The following is a 19,319-nucleotide window of genomic DNA, read 5'->3' as shown; positions in this document are numbered from 1 at the left end:
TATCGATCTACTCGAGCGGACTGATTTCTTAGGCTACAAAGCAATGACCTCCCCTGCATCCACAAAAAGACTCGATTGTACCAGCACTTCGTTGGAAGACCCTCACCTTTGTCGCAGCATAGTAGGGGCCTTGCAATACATTACTCTCATCAAGCTAGATATTGCTTTCTCGATCACCCAAGTATGTCAATTTATGCACACCCTCATTGACGTTCACTTCCAGACAGTGAAACAAATCCTTCGATTTCTTAAAGGCACTCTCAACAAAAGGTTGTTTCTCAAAGCGGGTCCACTACAATTACATGTATTTTGTGATGCGGATTGGACAGGTAGCCCAGTTGATTGGTGATCCACCAATCGGTACGTTGTGTTCCTTAGCAGGAATCCAATCTCGTGGTGTAATAAGAAATAGTCCATAATTGCCTGTTCCTCCACAGAAGCTGAGTATTGTTGTCTTGCTCACACCACTGCTGAAATCTTCTAGTTGTGTTCCCTATTTACAGAACTTGGGATCTCTCTCTCCATACGACCTGTTATCCACTGTGATAATATTTCAGCCATTACCCTTACTCACAATCCGATCTTCCATGCTTGTACAAAACATGTTGAGGTCGACTATCATTATGTCCGAAAAAAAATTGTTCGTAAATTGATTGATATTTGATATATCTCCTCCCTGGATCAGATTGCCGATATATTCACCAAGGACTTACATTCACACCGTCTACAGCTGCTGCAATGCAAACTAAGCCTCCAAGAGCTCAATTTAAGGGGGGATGATAACCGATTCCCTTCAGGAGAACCACCTGACACCGTCACCTGAACCTCCGATGCTATGTGTATACTCATCCATTGTATTCTATTATAACTTCCTGCTCACTTCGTGGGCTTTGTTTTCTTATGTAACAAACTATACATATTATAAATACACTATAATAGAGAGGGCTATGAATGAGCCTTTCATTCCACTCCACCTTTTGTACGTGTTTATGTAGTGGGGAGGCTAATGGATTTGAAGAAAAGCTTAAATTTATTGACGAGGTGGTAGGAGAGAAAGTGGCAGAGGGTGCAAGGGAAGTCAGCGGGAGAGGCGAAAGAGGAGAAATGGGACCTAGGAGATGAGGGTGGAGAGAGAGAGAGAGTGGGGAGTCGGAGATCAATCCCAGATCCATAACCTATTTTCAAAATTAACCAGACTAGCTCTGGGCCCTAAATCTAGCATAATTGTAGGCCTTGAATGAGCTTGAGCCCGGAACGAGTTAAAGGTATATCTAAATTTGATCCAAAAATTAAATAGGCTCTATATCTTAGCCTAGTTCAAGCCTAATTCCAGTCCTACTTTATAAATATAGGCAATTTGTAGAACCATATAGATTCTTTGTGTGCTATCTATTTTTCTTTTACAATATTTTATTCTTCTTGATCTTATGTGTGGTGCTAAATTTTTAACAATAATGAATCAAAAAAAAGGAAAAAGCATCTTATCAAAAACTATTAATATATTTGGTTGACATCTCATCCATAGGATTTATCCTAATCTAGGATTCAAATCTCAGGGATATTGCTTAAAAAAAAAGAAAAAAAATATTTACAACTGATAAGGAAGCCATCCATATGTTACGACATCCTTATTAGAGTCGTACACCTCTAAGCTTCTAAGAGGATGTTTGATTGGAGAAAGTGACAGTCTGAAATCGAAATCGAAATGGATGACTTCCATTCTAACCATTTGGTTGGGAAGAGTTCTATTTCGATTCTGATTCTAGAATGGAATGGGAATGACTCAATTTATATAAAACTCAATCCCCACTCTTTTTTATGGATTCAAATTTTTATTCAAATTTCGATTTCAATTCTAATTTCAGTTACGAACCAAATGCTTCGAAGGATTTAATCATTTCGATTCTGATTTCAAATCATTTCGATTCTTATTTCTATTTTAATTTTTATTTACGAATCAAATGCCCTTAAATTCAATTCAACTCCGGTCCGACTTGATTAGGCTAGTTTTTCTACTGGATCGGTCGGTTCGACCTCGCCCGCATTCTTTTCATTACAGTGGGTCGTCCATGCAACGGATTTCCTGGTGTCCAAGCACGCGCATTGACAGATCGGGTGGAAGAGGAAGGTTTTCCGTTAGGTAAGGCTCCCACGCTAGTTCCAAATGAAAACCCTAGATCCTTTTTTTCTGGATTTATGTATTCATTGGCGTTTAAGCCTTTCTAATTAATTTTTTTCCGGCCGCCAACCACTGATCGTTGCAGGGTTTGAGATCTCTGAGATGGCTGGGCAAGCTAAGGCTGTGGCATCTGAAGGTAAAAATAGGGGTTTTTTTGGGGTTTAGATCGGTGTCGAATGTTGAAAGAATCTGGGACTTTTGCTCGAAATTTGATTGGAAAAAACATTTGTTTTTGAAATTTTTTTTTGAAGTTTTTCTAAGAAATCATGAATAAATGCATCAAGAAAATTTTGTTATTAGTGATCAGTCGTGATGATTCTGCTCGCAGAATTTTTACTAGCTCGTTCGTCTTGTCATGGTTGCCTCTTACAGAAAGGGGAGAGGGATTTGAGATATTAAAATCAGCATCAACCCTAAATAACCTGGGGATCTGAAACATTGAAACACGGATGGGGATGATTCCTAGTTTCTTGTAATCGAGTTCCGTGGTCCGCCAAGAGCCTCATGTAGTCGAGAACTGATTCTTTTATCTTGGTCTTTATTTTCATTTTTGGCGTGATTTGCCTTTGATGAGAGCCTAATATAGTCCAGAACGTGATCCTTTTATCTTCGTCTTTATTCTCATTCTTTTTCCTAATTTCTTCTTCTTCTTTTTTTTGGTTTTGGGTGGGGGTTGGGGGGAGCGCTACTTGTAACGTGAACTGATTCTCTCTTGGAACGATAGAGATATTACAAGGAAAATATCATGCCCAAAGAGTAGGATGCATATTACCTTATCAGTTTGAAATAACTTTGTGTTGGTATCCATCTTTACAGAAGTGGTACTATTTTCTAATGGGATGAAGTAGAGGAGAAATATGAATGGAAATTGGGTTTTTCTGAATCAATTAGAGCAAAGAAGAAAAATTATATGATGCTTATAATGTTTGGTGAATATAAAGAGTATATTTATATTGCAAGAAGCTGCTAGAAAGTTGTGATTGTGGTTGTATTCCTAACAATTGGTCAGATATCACATTCATCTAATGGTGCATGTCAAGGAAACATATGCAATGAATAAGTGAAGGAATTTTTTTTGGAAAAAATCCTATATGTTCCGCTCAGTCTGCAACTGGATGTACCTAGGATGGGTCCTAATCATTCCAGTGTTTGGGCTTTCTTAGAAAGTTTTTACTGAAAATATTGATCCGACTTAAAAAATTAATCTTGAGAAGCTTTCGTTTATATTCTTAGATCTATTAACTGCACATGTAACATTAAAATGTTTATTTTGTTGTCCAAGTGCAAAAGGCCTATGTGCTTGCTGGTAAAACCTGGGTGTAGTGGCCAAGACGGCCCTTTTAGTATGGTGCCTTTCTTTTTTTTTAATGGGAGAGGAGCATGTTCAAGCTTAGCTTATAAGATACCATCTGTAACCAAGTTGGACACACTGAAACTATTTACAGATGCACAGTTTTAAGTGAGCGAAAACAATTAACAACTGCTCATGTAGGGTGCCTTCTTGACTCATAGGTCATGCTGTTTATGATATTTGTAATGAGTTTTTCTTTGCTATAAATATTTTTCTAGCTATATGTTTATTTATAGGCACTTGAATTATCTCAAGTTGAATTTGTAGATCTGTTATATGTTCATTCTCAATCATTTTATGCACTCACATAACTTGTTGGAACTTTAAATTTTGTTTTCCTGTAGCCAGCCTGAAGGATATGCTCTAATCCATGAGACAAACCTATGTTTATCACAAGTGATTTTTGTGATCAGTGTGGACCATGAGAAATCGTATCTTTCGCTGTTCCATAGGTGTTTTGATGCCAATTTCCATCGACATTTCCTACTGGGAATGGTTCTGTGCTAGTAGCACGGACTTTTGTTTGAGTGGTTGGGTTCTGGATTGGTTTTGAGACTATCTTTGTTATTTTCGTGTCAAAGCATGCTCATAAACCTGGAGAAAAATGTTAGATTCTTTGTTTTTTTTTTTTTTGATTTTAGACTTATCAAAACATTGTATGTGATGGTTAGGATTACTTTTTAGGTTTTGTCTGGATTTTATGGGTTTTCTTTGCTAATATCTGCAGAAATAATTTTTAATATAGAGATATTTGAATAATTAGAGCTTGAGTATTTTTTTTTAGTAGTTTAATTTTGCTTTGGAGATTTTGCTTAGAAAGTTTCTTACTATTTGTTCTTTCTCTTGTCCCTTTTTGATTGATTTTTTTTTTCAATTCCAATTTATATTTCTTTTGCATGTTAGAGCTAATATAGATGGACAAAAAAAACTATGCTCATTCTTGGACTTGTCATTTATTTATCTTAAGATACTTATTTTTGACTGTTTTCTGAATTCTAAGTTTGGTCATAGCCTTATATCATCCCATCTCTAATGGTTTTTTTGAATATCTAAGTAGGTCCCAAGTCCAATGCATGGTATCAATACAAGATAAAAAAGACATCAAACTACTATTGACAGTCTAGTTGTGAAATTTGTGATTATTTTTTCTGTGATGTTGGCACACTGTAGGATTTTTTGGTAGTTATTAGACTAATCATTTAAGGTGATGTGCCTTTTGGAACTTACTGATTGGGCTTGCATCTTGATCTTCTAGAAGTTATATGGGAACTAAGTATTCCCTTTTTTATCTTTATTTGGGAACATTATTTCTAGGATCAGTTCGGATTTGTTAGTTTCCATATAAAATGTATTTATTTATTTAGGATACTTGGCATGTCCAAAAGTTTATGTTTAATTTGAGGAAGTGTCTTAAATTCCTCAATGATGTGGGTGTGCATCCTGACCTTACAGAAGTTGTTAATGTGGAAACTTAGTATTCATTTTTAATTACAATTTCTTTGGGTTAAGTAGCTTCCTTATTAAATGGAATTTATTTATTTAAGAAACTTGAAATATCCAAAATTTTACAATAAGTTTTGGGAATTATCTTAAAGGACATAAAGGAAGTGGAGAAGTTCTATGTGGAATCTAGTTTCCAAGATTAAAGAAATTTAGCACCTTATCTGTGAAAGTACATGCAAACACATTCTTTCTTAGTAAAGTCAAAAGAAGTTAGTATTTAGGTTGCAATGTCCACCGCAGTCCAGATGATATATCTTCAGTATTCTTTTGCAGGAAGTACAGCTCATATAGAGGAAGCTACAAGTTATCTAAATTTCAGTCATTATAATTTCATTTTTGCTCTTTCTTCTTTAATCCTTTGTTTCACTTATGACTTCAGTGAATGGTCATATAAGGGTTTATAATGGTCCTATTTAAAGTTGAAAGGTCCACCTTTCACCAGAAAGAAAGGTTCAAACACTCGGCTGTGCTTGTTGCAGTAATTCTTATTGCTTCTAATACCTCCTTTATTGCCAATATGTGCACACTATGATGAATCCAATCTGCAAGTTTCTGGGTCCAATATATGAGATTTTAGCTCACAGTTACACTTGATATAGGACAGTTATCCAATCTGAAAATTTATTACTGGAGTGCATAGAAACTAATTGCTAGTTAGATTACTGCAGGAGCACACAAGCTATGCCAACTGCTTGTTTTGCACCCCAGATAGATGCTCCATTTGCACTTCATGGTTGGAAACAGTTTCTATTTTTTGATGATAAAGGAATATTATCTTCTGAAAAATGAAAGGCTGGGAAGGATATTTTTAAGTGTCTTCAGAGGACTTGATTCCTTTGCATAACATGATTGGATCTTGTTTACACGTAAAAAAGCATCGTACACTTGAATTTAAACTGGTAGATGCCATGAATCAAATGCCATAAGAGGCTTGTATGGTTTCCAGATGACCAAATTATAGGTTGTTGGTGAGATCCTTTATGAGGGTATCAACCTGAGTGCTATTCCTCACCAGAGGCTCAAGAACTGTCTGCAATTTGCTAGTCATGTGCATGTGGTTAACCCTTTTTTCATATAATTTTAGAAGTTGTGCAGTTTCCCTATTCTTATTAATCGCAGCTAGTTCTTTCTTGTACATCTTGGCTTAGGATATTGTCTTCCACCCAACTGGTACTTGGATTTCTTGTTCTGATAGAAATTTATGTTCACATGCGATGCACGTGAATCATTGATATAGGCCTTTTCGCTTTTGTAGTCGAGTGCCCCTTCAAAAGGTTCCAATTTGCAGATGTGCATAGTTGCTTCACGATGTGCTAACAGCATGTTAGTTTCAATCTTTTCAGGCCTTGTTACTCGCACCAGTTCAGCATGCTGTGGTGCGGATGGTTTTCACAGGCCATTACCAAGCTTTGAGCAAATTGGGAGCTACAAAATTGTTCCTAGATTCCCTTTTGGTTCTTCTTTCCAGTTTGGGACATCCCAGCCAAAGATTTCTTCCCTTGGAAGCCGAGGCCTCCATGCGAGCCGGGTCATGTCTGAATCCACAAAAGTTTCCAACCGTCCATTGTCGCCTCATCTGCCTCTGAAGAAGCCACAACTTAGTGCGACGTATTCAATTTCTCATCGTATATTTGGCGCTTCAGTAGCATCTCTAATCCTTCTAGTTCCTGTTGCTGTGAAGTTCAGCCTTATGTATGATGTATGAAAGCCAATGGTTGCAGTAGTTTCACGTCACCAGCTTTTCTGAGTTCTGTTACAAACCAGTATTTATCTGTTTGCATGACCAAGCCATGGTGATGGCATGGGAACTGGTGTTGTGTTTTGTTTGCAAATAACCATTCCAGCTAAGTAGGAGTGGCTGGAATAAGAACCAATTGTTCTATTTGGGTTGTTTACGTTTCTTATTGCCTGGAAGACCAGGCCTAGTTTTTGCAGTTCTTCCTACTGTAAAATTGACCTTCTGTTGCCTATCCCGGCTGTGGAGCGGTAAACTCATCTGATTCCCAAAGATGGATTTTCTAAAAGGAAAAAAAGGGAAAATAAGTGTTCTTGAATCTGGATGAACTCAATACCCATTTAAGGTATGTTGGGGGGAGTTAGATTTTGAAATGGGTTATATTTCAATCATTTGGTTGGATGGGAGTTTTATTCTCATTTCTATTTCAATTCTGGAGAAATAGATCGGAATATGAATGTCCCAATATCTCAGGTTCTAATTCATGATGTTCAAATTCTATTACGATTTGGTCTATTTATAATCTAAACCATTGGAAGATGTGGTTATTTTGATTTCTGTTCAAATTTTTTTTTGATTTTCATTTTGATTCCGATCATGAATCAAATATGTTTTTAAATGGACTGAACTAAATCTCTATTTGGTTTTATGTTCAATCCAAACAAGAACAATAGAAATGAAATATTTTTATTGGGGCCAATGATACAGAAGTTACTCTTGGGATTTTGCCTCTGCTCTTTCTTCTCTTTTTTTTCAAAATTTTATATGCGGAGACTTGCAGATGTATTTTATATATGTATGGTACATCTGTTTTTAAAAAAACGAGTAAATCTCGCCTGATCCACTGGGCCTTGCCAGCATGGCCTAATTTTTTATGGGGTTGGAAGTCAACTTTGGTTACTAGCAGAGTTGAACTAGTGTAGTGTGACAAAAATCTGCCTGAGTTTGAGGTTAAATCACAAACAAAATGTTTTGCCGATTTACAACCGGTCTCCCTATATCAGGCTCTAATGCTAAGCCTTGTTGAACAACTAGGACTTTCAAAATCAGTCCACATATGCAAATTCACTATAATTCCGAGTCCTCCTCCTGTCCTTCCACACTTTTTCTGGGTTTTAAATGACAACTATACCCTTCCCTATATATGCTCCCAACAGGAAATCCCTAACTCTTTTCCTCCATTCTTCCTTTATCCCTCCTTTTCTCCACAATTCCCTTTTCCATTCCCTTCCCTTGGGCATGGTCCTCTCCACTGCTACAAGAGATAGAGAGAATAATAGAGAAACAAAGAGAGAATGATTTGGTTTCTCCTCTCTATTGGACCACGGCTTTTGGTGGTAGTGGGCTTCAGTGGATGGTGGCTTGAGATATTGGTCCCTCCTCTCCTCTGCACTCATTTTGGATTAGAAAGAAGATCAATAAAGTACTGTCAAGAAAATGGTTGATGTGCTAAGCCTCTCTTGGACCAATGTGCAACATCTTCAGCTTTGATGTTGGAATGGTTTGAAAATCTTGTTTTTATGGTTGAAAGCTGATACGTCAAGCCATGGTATATTACAATGAATTCTATAATAGAGGTAGTTGAGTCCATCTTGTGGTGATGGATCAGCATGTCAACTTGTACATAGAAGTGCTAGGATTTATGAAAAACCTAAATTAGAAGTTTCAACTCATCAAGGAGTGATTACCGAAAGCTATTCAATAGGGCCCTTAGAATCTATATCCGATGTACCGTAGAGATTATATCAAAATGATTAAAATAGACTAAATAATTAATGGATACCTTAGTCAATACCTAGTTGATATTTAAGATTATTTGTGATGGTGAACTGCAAAAAATTTTCAAGAAAGCTGGTGAATCCATGCCTATGGTAATTCTCAATCATTGCCCTAGGAGTAAAAGAAAGTGATTGAAGTATGACCTTTCATTAACCATTTTCTTCTGGCCAATGTCTAATACTTGGTTTCTCTTCATATTTTGAATTTCATTTTTATATCTTGACTTGGCAGAGCTTTTTGGACGAGGTGAGATGCATCATAAATAACATTTGCAAAAAAATGATAAGAATAGACTTGTATAATAATTTTGGATTTTATAAAATATCATACGTGAGAACAAAAAAAATACATAAATTCAAATAATTATATAATTGGATACATTAGTCAATTATCAAAAATGATGTGAACATTCAAACATGCATATAACAAAAAATGAAACATTTTTCACTTTTAAAAACATTATATTAAGTATAGGCAAATAAATAAGTAGTGTGGTAGGATCTTATTACTTGTAATTGGTCAAAAAGTGTGTGCATGTTTGCTTAAACAGTATTTAGAAAATTTATAATTACCTGCAAAGTACAATAGTCAATAAGTATCCGAGAAAATAGAAATGGATGATGCATAACAGGGTTATTTATGATCGGTGCATAGCAAGTTTGTGCATTTTAAATGGAAACTGAACTAAATCTCTATCTGGTTTCATGTTCAATCCAAACAATAATGATAGAAATGAATTTTTTTTATTCGGGCTAATGATACAGAAGTTACTCTTGGGATTTTGCCTCTGCTTTTTCTTCTCTTTTTTTTCAAAATTTTATATGCTGAGACTTGCAGATGTATTTTATATATGTATAGTACATCTGTTTAAAAAAATGAGTAAATCTCGTCTGATCCACTTGGCCTTGCCAGCATGGCCTAATTTTTTATGGGGTTGGAAGTCAACTTTGGTTACTAGCAGAGTTGAACTAGTGTAGTGTGACAAAAATCAGCCTGAGTTTGAGGTTAAATCACAAACAAAATGTTTTGCCGATTTAACAACCGGTCTCCCCTATATCAGGCTCTAATGCTAAGCCTTGTTGAACAACCAGGACTTTCAAAATCAGTCCACATATGCAAATTCACTATAATTCCCAGTCCCCCTCCTGCCCTTCCACAATTTTCTTGGGTTTTAAATGACAACTATACCCGTCCCTATGTATGCTCCGAAATCCCTGACTCTTTTCCTCCATTCTTCCTTTATCCCTCCCTTTCTCCACAATTCCCTTTTCCATTCCCTTCCCTTGGGTATGGTCCTCTCCACTGCTATAAGAGATAAGAGAGAATAATAGAGAAATCAAAGAGAGAATGATTTGGTTTCTCCTCTCTATTGGTCCACGGCTTTTGGTGGCAGTGGGCTTTAGTGGATGGTGCCTTGAGATATTGGTCCCTCCTCTCCTCTGCACTAATTTTGGATTAGAAAGAAAATCAATAAAGTAGCTGTCGAGAAAATGGTTGATGTGCTAAGGCCTCTCTTAGACCAATGTGCAACATCTTCAGCTTTGATGTTGCAATGGTTTGAAAATCTTGTTTTTATGGTTGAAAGTTGATACGTCAAGCAATGGTATATTACAATGAATTCTACAAAAGTGGTAGTTGAGTCCATCTTGTGATGATGAATCAACATATCAACTGGTACATAGAAGTGCTAGGGTTTATGAAAAATCCAAATTAGAAGTTTCATATCAAGAAGTGATTACTGAAAGCTATTCAATAGAGCCCTTAGAATCTATATCCGAGGTATTGCAGAGATTATATCAAAAAGGTTAAACTAAACTAAATAATTAATGGATACCTTAGTCAATACCTAGTTGATATTTAAGATTATTTGTGATGGTGAATTGCGAAAAATTCTCAAGAAAGCTGGTGAATCTATGCCTATGGTAATTCTCGATCATTGCCCTAGGAGTGAAATAAAGTGATTGAAGTATGACCTTTCGTTAACCATATGCTTCTGGCCAATTTTTGGTACTTGGCTTCTCTTCATATCCTAAATTTTGTTTCTGTATCTTGACTTGGCAGAGCTTTTTGGACAAGGTGAGATGCATCATAAATAACATTTGTAAAAAAATCATAAGAATAGACTTGTATAATAATTTTGAATTTTATAAAATATCATATGTGAGAAAAAAATACATAAATTCAAATAATTATATAATTAGATACATTAGTCAATTATCAAAAATGATGTGAACATTCAAACATGCATATAACAAAAAATGAAACATTTTTCACTTTTAAAAACATTATATTAAGTATTGGCAAATAAATAAGTAGTGTGTGTAAGGTCTTATTACTATGTAATGGTCAAAAAGTGGTGTATGTTTGCTTAAACAGTATTTATAAAATTCATAATTACTCAAAGTACAATAGTTAATAAGTATCCAAGAAAATAGAAATGGGTGATGCATAACTGGGTTATTTATGATTGGTGATAGCAAGTTTGTGCATTTTTACATTAATTTTGTATAAGTGAACAATTTTTATCATACAATAAAAAAGAATATTTATCACACATTAAGAATTTTGTGTAAGTGAATATTTTTTAATACATAAAAAATAAAAAATTAATGACCAAAATTAAGCAATATAAAATTCAATTTTTCTTTGTAAATACAGTAGATGTAAAGATACAGAATCAAGCCAAATGAGAAAAAAAAATTATGGATATTTTATAAATAAATAAAAATCAATATTATTCTACCTATGGAAGAATAGTAGAGGACCATCGAAGGGGTGGTGGAGGTTGAAGGGAGCATTAATTCATGCATTTGAAGATGATAGAAGGGGCCATCAGGCATTAGGCTACTACATTAGAGTGAATATGAGAGTGATAAGAATTAGATCTGGGATATTCGAGAGAAAAGGGGAATAAAAGAGAGAAAGCAAAGAGAGTGGAAGAGAAGATGGAATAGAAGAGGAAAAATGAATAGGAAAAAATTGGAACAGAAAAGAAAAAGAAAAAAAAGGAGATGATGATTAAGAAGAAATCAGCTAAAGATAGGGATTAGAATAAACTGAAGAGACAAAAAGTGATTGGATTTAACTTGAACATCACAAGAGAAGAGTGGGAGATGAAGAGATAAAAATGCTAGAGAAAAAAGCCAGAAGAGATGGGTATAAAACACTAAACTAAAGATTTGAAATACTATTTGTATTTCGATCATTTCATACTTTTGATAAGGAGAGAGGAACTAGAAGTTAAGATAACTATTGATATTTGATCAGATATTAAAGTTTTAGTCAATAAGGTCAAATGTTAAGGTACAAAAAGAACTGTGCATTTTTCTAAAAATATTTCAACCTAAAACAATGCTTTTAAAAAAAAAAAAAAACACTTAGAGCGCTGCTAACTACACTCTTTGTGGGATAAGAATAATAGGACAACTTATGTAGGAAGATGATCCAGATGTTTAATTGGGAGGATGAAAAGAAAGGAGGATATTTCTTAAGAAAAGAAATTGGATTTCCTTCATCTTTCTTCTTCTTTGTTAATATTGCTAGTATCATCTATACTATTTTCTCAATAAGAAAGATGAAGAGGAAGGGAAAAAGAGAGGCTGGCCAATAGCTTATCATGGTCATGGGTAGGGTGGTGGAATGAGAAGATTGTCGAGGAAAAGCACACCACATAGGTGAGGAGGTGGTGGACTATGTGGCTAGAGGATAGAAGAGGAAAGAGCCAAGGGTGGTTTAGGGATGGATGTGAGCAGAATGGTGGTGAAGGGGAGTGCGTGGGGGCAAGATATTATGAAGAGTGCCAAATAGTCAGTGGTGTCCAAAGGGAGGCGTGGAGGTGGCATATTTAAGATGATCAAGAAAGAGGGCTCCAGAGGCAAGGGAGAAGGCCAACAAGGAGAGTAGGGGTGCAGATCCCATAGAAGAGGATAGGATGGTGGCAAAGAAAGTAGAAGATGGGCTTGGTAAGGTCGAAGGGCTTCTTGATAAAGGTCAAAGAAGAGGGTCGGGATAATACTCTGGTGTTGTAGTTGATGGTTTCATTGAGAAAGCAGCCTCCTTAATGTTGGTATTATAGCTGATAATGTGGCTCAGCTCCTAGTTCTTTATCCATATAAGCTGCACCCCTATCATTATTGATCATAGAGACTATCGCTAAAATTGATATCATCTTTTTTATAGTTAGAAATACCTATCAATATCGCTCCTAGAGTACTTGTGAGTTTTGAGTGACTAGAGCACCCTAGCAAGACTATGTCATTTGGCATAAGAAAGGCATCCATGGCAATAATGAGGTGCATGGCAAAGTCCACCATATAGACAATAACTGCAATATTAATAACGACATCAAAGAAGGTCTTAAGAGATCAGATCTAGACAGGTTGTTCCAATAGAGTTGGGCAAGCTTAAGGATTGAGGAATGGTGGGGATATCGGTGAGGATAACATCAAGGGCAAGAGTGGTAAGATAAAGGCCCGAGAGAATGCACCTAAAGATGAGCTTAACAATGCGCTTATCAATGAAGCAAAGGAGATGGGTGTAGGGGTTGGTGGTGAGGATGGAGTCAATCATGGAAGAGGGGAGGTAACAGAGTTAGCGGTTGATGAATTTAACATGGATAAGGATAAGGTTGGACAGAGCTATTGTCCTACTCAAAGGAGAGGATGGTGCCACCTATGATGAGCCTAATCATCGATGAGTTGGTGAATTTCATTATTTATAATGGCTAGTCGAGTTAGAGATTCAACCTCTCTTGATCTTTTTTTTTTGGAGGAAAAACTATAGTTTTAGGGAGTAGTGATAAAGAAAGCTGAAAACTGAGAGACAATATTTGTCTTTTGTAATGGGGAGATTGGATGGTTCGTTAGCCATAGAATTATACTAAAAACATAAAAACTTAATTTTTTTAAAAAAAAATAGAGATAAGGGGCTGAACGAGAATCACTCAAACTAGAAGAGATGAAATTAGAATTTCTTGAAATAAACTACTCAAGTTCCTATACTCTAGACCTCTGAATGCTTGCCCTCTTCCTCTCTTGCTTTATATGTTTCTTCCCTCTCTTTGTAGTTGATCCTGCTGGATCTAGCAAGATTTTGTAAATAAACCCTGCATACTACAACTAATGATTTGTATAAATAATCATTTAGGATCTTCATAGAATTGCATCATTTGCCAATAACATGAATTTCAAAGTTCAACATGAATTGATCATAATCGACATCCATTTCAAAATGGATTAATCCATACCTAAAATGTACATCCTATACAACAAATTTGTTAAAATATTCATGGAAGACGAGAAAAAAATACAAGAAAGAGAAAGAGAAAGAAAAAGAAGGCTTATTATCTCTGTTTCTATCATATACCGTATGTCTTAGGGAGTGTATATACTAGTATACAGACCCATACAAGGAAGATAATATGAGCTGATATAGAATTATACTAATAAAGAAAAGTCATATAGCTCATGCTACCAAAGAAAATATTATGGGATCACATTTAATAAAGAAAAATATTGTGAGTTGTTATGTAATCCCTAAAATCATATAATCACCTAAAATTATTTATAAACTTTCCCTCAAACTTAAGGTTGTATTGCAAGTGCCAATTTGAGTTTGACAACTATATTACAAATGTACTCAAAAGCTAGTATGATAAATTGACGTGTCTGCTGGTATGGCTAATTTAAATGATGTGACTATGAAAAGATATAAAAGTAGCGATCACAGTAAGACCAGCACTCAAAGAAAAGACAATCGAAGGTCAATGATTCTTGCTGATAAAAATATTATAAGAGAAAAAGTCAGTGCTCAAAAAGAAGGCAACCCAAGGTCGATAATCTTCACAGACAACTATGCTATAAAAGAGAAGGCATTTGCTCAAAGATAAACAACCGAAGGTTAATGATCCTTGCAGATAAAAATGCCACATAAAAAAGGGTTGGTGCTCAAAGAGAATGTTCTCAAAGACCAATGATGGAGAGAAATTATCGAGTGACAATAAAGAGAAAGTTGAAGATCTAAAGCTGAGGGGAAAAGCAATGGAAAACAGTTATAGATTCATCTAAAAAAAAAAAAAATGTTTGGATATTAATCTATCAAAAAATAAGATGAACTGTAGATATATTGAAAATAGAAGATCTATAGAAAAATAAAATTTGATAGATTAGCAATGGTGGCCACAATAAAGACAAAAGAGATGATGGTGGCATATTAAATAATTAGTGACTCTAATATCATATTGAAATATAGAATAAGAGAAAAAAATGAGAGAAAGAAAACAGAAAGGGATTTTATTTCAATCACATTCGATACATCTCATAGGTTATATATACTTACATACAGACTCAATATAAGAAAAATAATATCAACCGGTATAGAATCATGTTAACAAAGAAAATATTATAAGATTATATTAACAAAGATATGAATTATCATATGATTCTTAAAATCATGTGATCATCCAGAATCACATAATCACCTAATCTTTTGCATTTTAACAAAATTAGATTTCAAACAAAAAGTTATGCGGTTACAAAGTAATTATCCCTTTCAAATTGACATCATAAGCACTTCTAGATTAGAGCTATGAAATTATGAAGAGAACATATAAGCTAAGCAACTTATGTTAGATTTTAGTGTCAATCATGCTTTAATAAAATACATATTATTGCATTTTGTTATTCACTTAATCCATGAGAGTTACGAACTAACCTCTCACGAACAAGATATACAAATCTCTATAATTTTAACTCTATTGGCTAGGTTTTACTTGAAAAAAGTTATCTGTATATTGTTTGGTGGATAACTATCATGAAAAATTGATCAATTTTTTATATTCTTATACTTTTCTAAGTGAGAAAGTTATTTCTCTCTAAATAGTATTTATCCATGAAATAAAAGAAAAATCTTATCCACCTAAGAGATGAATAGGTCATTTGCCCATCAGCTAGAAAAATAATTATTTATTTTTTCTAAAATATCCCTAACCCTATAATAATAACATAATATATATATTATATTATTAATTAATATAATATATTATAATATTATAATATAATAGTATGATATATAATATACTATAACTATTATATATAATAATATTAATATAATAAAATATATTATAAAAAATATGAATAAATCTTAGCAGCTTGTCCTGCAGTATTACAATATTTTCATATATATATATATATATATATATATATATATATATATATATATATATATATATATGAATAATAAATTCTGGAGTTATTTTTGAATGCATAAAAAAATAGATAAATTATTTTCTATTTAAATATTATTTAAAAATATGTATCCAATAAAATATTGATTTTTGGAAAAATCTTTTATCCTCGAAGGATGGGGCCTTAGCTTTCCCGATAACCCAACCCAATCCCATGCTTTTTCTAATAGGTGGAGACTGTAGCGTCAACCAGATCAAGCTAAGGTTTGCAGTCCACCGAACCAATCCGGGCCCACTTGTAGCATAAGAAGGTGGCAGGCTATTGCCCAAAGTATTATTCCAAAGCGGATTATCTTTTGGGAACTTAATGACCAATCCTCCTCGTTCTGGGCTCTAACAAAGCACTCTTATCGAACAACTTTCTAGCACGCAATCCACCAGCTATAATTTTTTAAATTCTCGATCCCTCGACAATTAAAAAGCTGGTCCACAGCCCCTCGTCATCACACACTGGTCTAAGGAGCGACCGCGTGCTAAAAATGCCTAATTTTGTTATCCAAAGAAAAGAGAGTGTGGTAGGCAAAACTTAAGTATGGTTTCAGAACCCAACAACAGCAAGCCACATCCATAGGGACACGTTCGATTATTTTTTTGAAGCATTAAGGATGTAATACGACTTTTGACCTGAAGTCTGCGATCGGTTTTGACGGAAGCGACGACATTTTGTAGGTCGATATGTGATGTTTTTAATATTGAAGTCCTGCTCAAAACCCGACCCACAAGTTAAGTTGTTGACTTTGTGGTAACTCAAACGTGAGCCACGGGTTTATCAAATTGAATTCATTGCAATTTAGATTTGATTCATCATCTATTAGTTTTGTTTATAATTGAGCAAGAAAGACAAACTTCATGAGTATTTGCTAAACCAAGTCAGCACGAACAACATCATCCTTTTCTCTCTATTACAATTACATATAATGTTCATTTGTAAATTGATTTCCAATCTCAAAATTCCGAAATTTATGGGAGTATTCCATTGTTGGAGCAACCAAAAGCAAAGGACATTAAATTTCCCTTGCAAGGGAAGGATATACCCTTTTTCTTGAAATAATAGGTGGGGTTCTAATTATGGTCTAACTTGTTGAGATGATAAATTTAAATGGTGTTACTAGAACTATATTCACCGAATTAGTTGGCTTCTAACATAATTCATAAAAAATTACCATCAACATGAATCATACTCGGCAATTTCCTAACATAATTCAAAAGTTTATAGATCGTCAAAGAATCAGATTTGTTATTGGCAACTTTTTCTAGCACTAGTGGTGTTAACGTCTAGAGTGGAAAAATCAAGTGCCCTTCACTGTTCACATTCGTCAAATTTCGTTTTCAAAAGAATAAAGTAACGGGATGGTGGATAACAGTGTTGGGTAAATTTCCAAACTTCATGCTTGCTGGCTCAAAGTCTTTCAAGTGGAAAGTCTGAACCCCGCGTTAACTGCACCAAGGTTTTTGTGAAGATGGTGGGTCTCATTGCGGGTCAAAAAAAATTAATAGATCTTTATCATCGTGTCTGAGATGTTGGAGATGAAGGAATTTCTTCGGTTATATTTGGTCCCCTTTCGGCCTACCATTATCTCCATCGGTTTCAGTGCTCTGCAAAGTTCTCTCAAGTCTTTCTTAAAAAGGTTCCAGATTTGTATAAGAAAAAGGTAGCTGTCGTAAGTCACCGATTGATGAAGCTTGCAGAGATTGCTTCGATGTTTGAAGATGCATTTAACTTGGTGATGGTTGATCTAACTCTATTATTCAGAAGGATAATAGACACTAATTATTCGGTGTAGAAAACTACAAATCATCACATTAGAGATCCTGAGAATATCACCACAAAGCAGCGATCAAGAGAGAAGAGACTAAAGAGCGGAGTTGAGGAGAAGTCAAAAAAAATAAAGAGAGGCATGAGGGAGAAATCCACTGATCCATCTGCTGAAGGACAAGATAAAAGGCTTGCTGAAGTACAAAGGACTACTCCCCCTACAGTAATGGAGGTAGTCCAACAATTTGGTGCTTCCCACCCACCGTCTTCTGATCCATACTTAGATGAGTTCAATGCTTATATGTGTAGCTAACTAACATAGGAGAGTGAGTAGAATTAAATTACTTTTGGATGTGGATCTTCTTATTCAACTTATGCTTCATGCTTCTCCATAATTTTATGATATTCTATATTTTTTTATAACTTCCGATAATATTTCATGACTATCCAGAATATTTCATGACTTCCAATGTTGTTTTAGGATTTTCAGTACTATTTATGAATTTCTGTAATGTTTCATGACTACATAGAGTGTTTCATGACTTCCTACGTGATATGTTCGTGATGTTGTCGTTAAGACATCGTGATTATCAAATTAAATTCGACTTCAATAAAAATTAAAAACACGTAGAGAGTAGCAAGTCAGATCGAATCTACAGAGAAGGTAATACTTTGATTTGAAATCTTTGATTTTATAAAAAAATAAAATTTTGAAAAAAATAATTTAAGTCAAAAAATTAAAAATTAAAAATATAAAAAATAAATTAGATACTAAGATCTACTATTTAAATCCTAACTTCTACTTACAATAAAAATAAATAATAAAAATTTAAAGAGTATAAAAATAAATTGGTACTAAGATTTTCTAACTAGATCTTAGTATCTACTTACAATAAAAATTAAAGACAGAAATTTAAAATGTAAAAAAATAAATTTTATATTAATTAGAATTAAAATTTAATTATAAAAAATTTTAAAAAATAATAAAATAAAATAAAATTATAACAAAGATCTGAAGTTGATCGGCACAGCTTCGTCAGAAAGATGATTGACAATCTCTTCTTCTTTCTTCGTACTCTGTGGAGTGAATCGGCTTCTCTTCTTCTTCTTCTTGGATCCCTAAATCTCTTTAATTTTTTTCTCTATTTTTTTTTTATTTTTTTTTATTTTTTTCTTTTTTTTCTCTTATTCTCAGATCCACTTATTTATAGATGAATTTTTCATCTTTTTCTGATAGCAAATGGAGTCCTAAAACTCCTCAAAATCGTGTTAAACCTATGTCCCTTAATTCTGACCATTGGATCTTGTTTGGACCGCCCAGATCAGCCCAAAAATCATCATTAACTTTCTCATCTCGATCGAGATCAATATCAGCCATTGGATCGCATGATAGATTTAATTTCGATCGTTGATCAGCACAGTGGACCTCCTATTTACAGTCAGGATTGATTCTGACTGTCGGATCGGGCATCAGATTGAATTTCGGCCATCAGATCGCGCACAGGATCTCTTCTGATTTATTTTTCAGCTGACAACCAATACAGACCATCGGATCTCACTCAAGATCGATTTGGGCCATCGGATCATACACTGGAAGTGGTTCACCATCGATTGATATGGGATAGCGCATCCTAGATCATTCGATCACGTGTTTGGCATGATCTCAACTATCCGATCGCATAAAAATGAGCCACCTACCTATGAACCCTGCGTGCACTACAAAACTATGCTATGGACTGTGCCCTTGATTTTGTGGATCGAGTGGGACAATCC

At 34.6% G+C, this 19,319-nt stretch overlaps 1 protein-coding gene across 1 annotated transcript; it reads left to right on the top strand.

Annotated features, from left to right (window-relative positions):
* The first annotated feature begins 2,011 nt into the window (after nt 1-2,011).
* On the top strand, nt 2,012-6,967 carry LOC105046915 (succinate dehydrogenase subunit 3-2, mitochondrial). Its single transcript, XM_073259442.1, has 3 exons — nt 2,012-2,140; nt 2,265-2,315; nt 6,377-6,967. The coding sequence occupies exons 2-3, from the start codon at nt 2,282-2,284 to the stop codon at nt 6,736-6,738; spliced, it is 396 nt and encodes a 131-aa protein (XP_073115543.1). The 5' UTR covers nt 2,012-2,140; nt 2,265-2,281; the 3' UTR covers nt 6,739-6,967.
* The last annotated feature ends 12,352 nt before the right edge of the window (nt 6,968-19,319 follow it).

The sequence above is a fragment of the Elaeis guineensis genome, chromosome 6 (genome assembly GCF_000442705.2).
Source record: "Elaeis guineensis isolate ETL-2024a chromosome 6, EG11, whole genome shotgun sequence".
NCBI lineage: Eukaryota > Viridiplantae > Streptophyta > Magnoliopsida > Arecales > Arecaceae > Elaeis > Elaeis guineensis.
The sequence above is the reverse complement of the archived record's forward strand: the minus strand, read 5'-3'. Positions and strand labels throughout refer to the sequence as shown.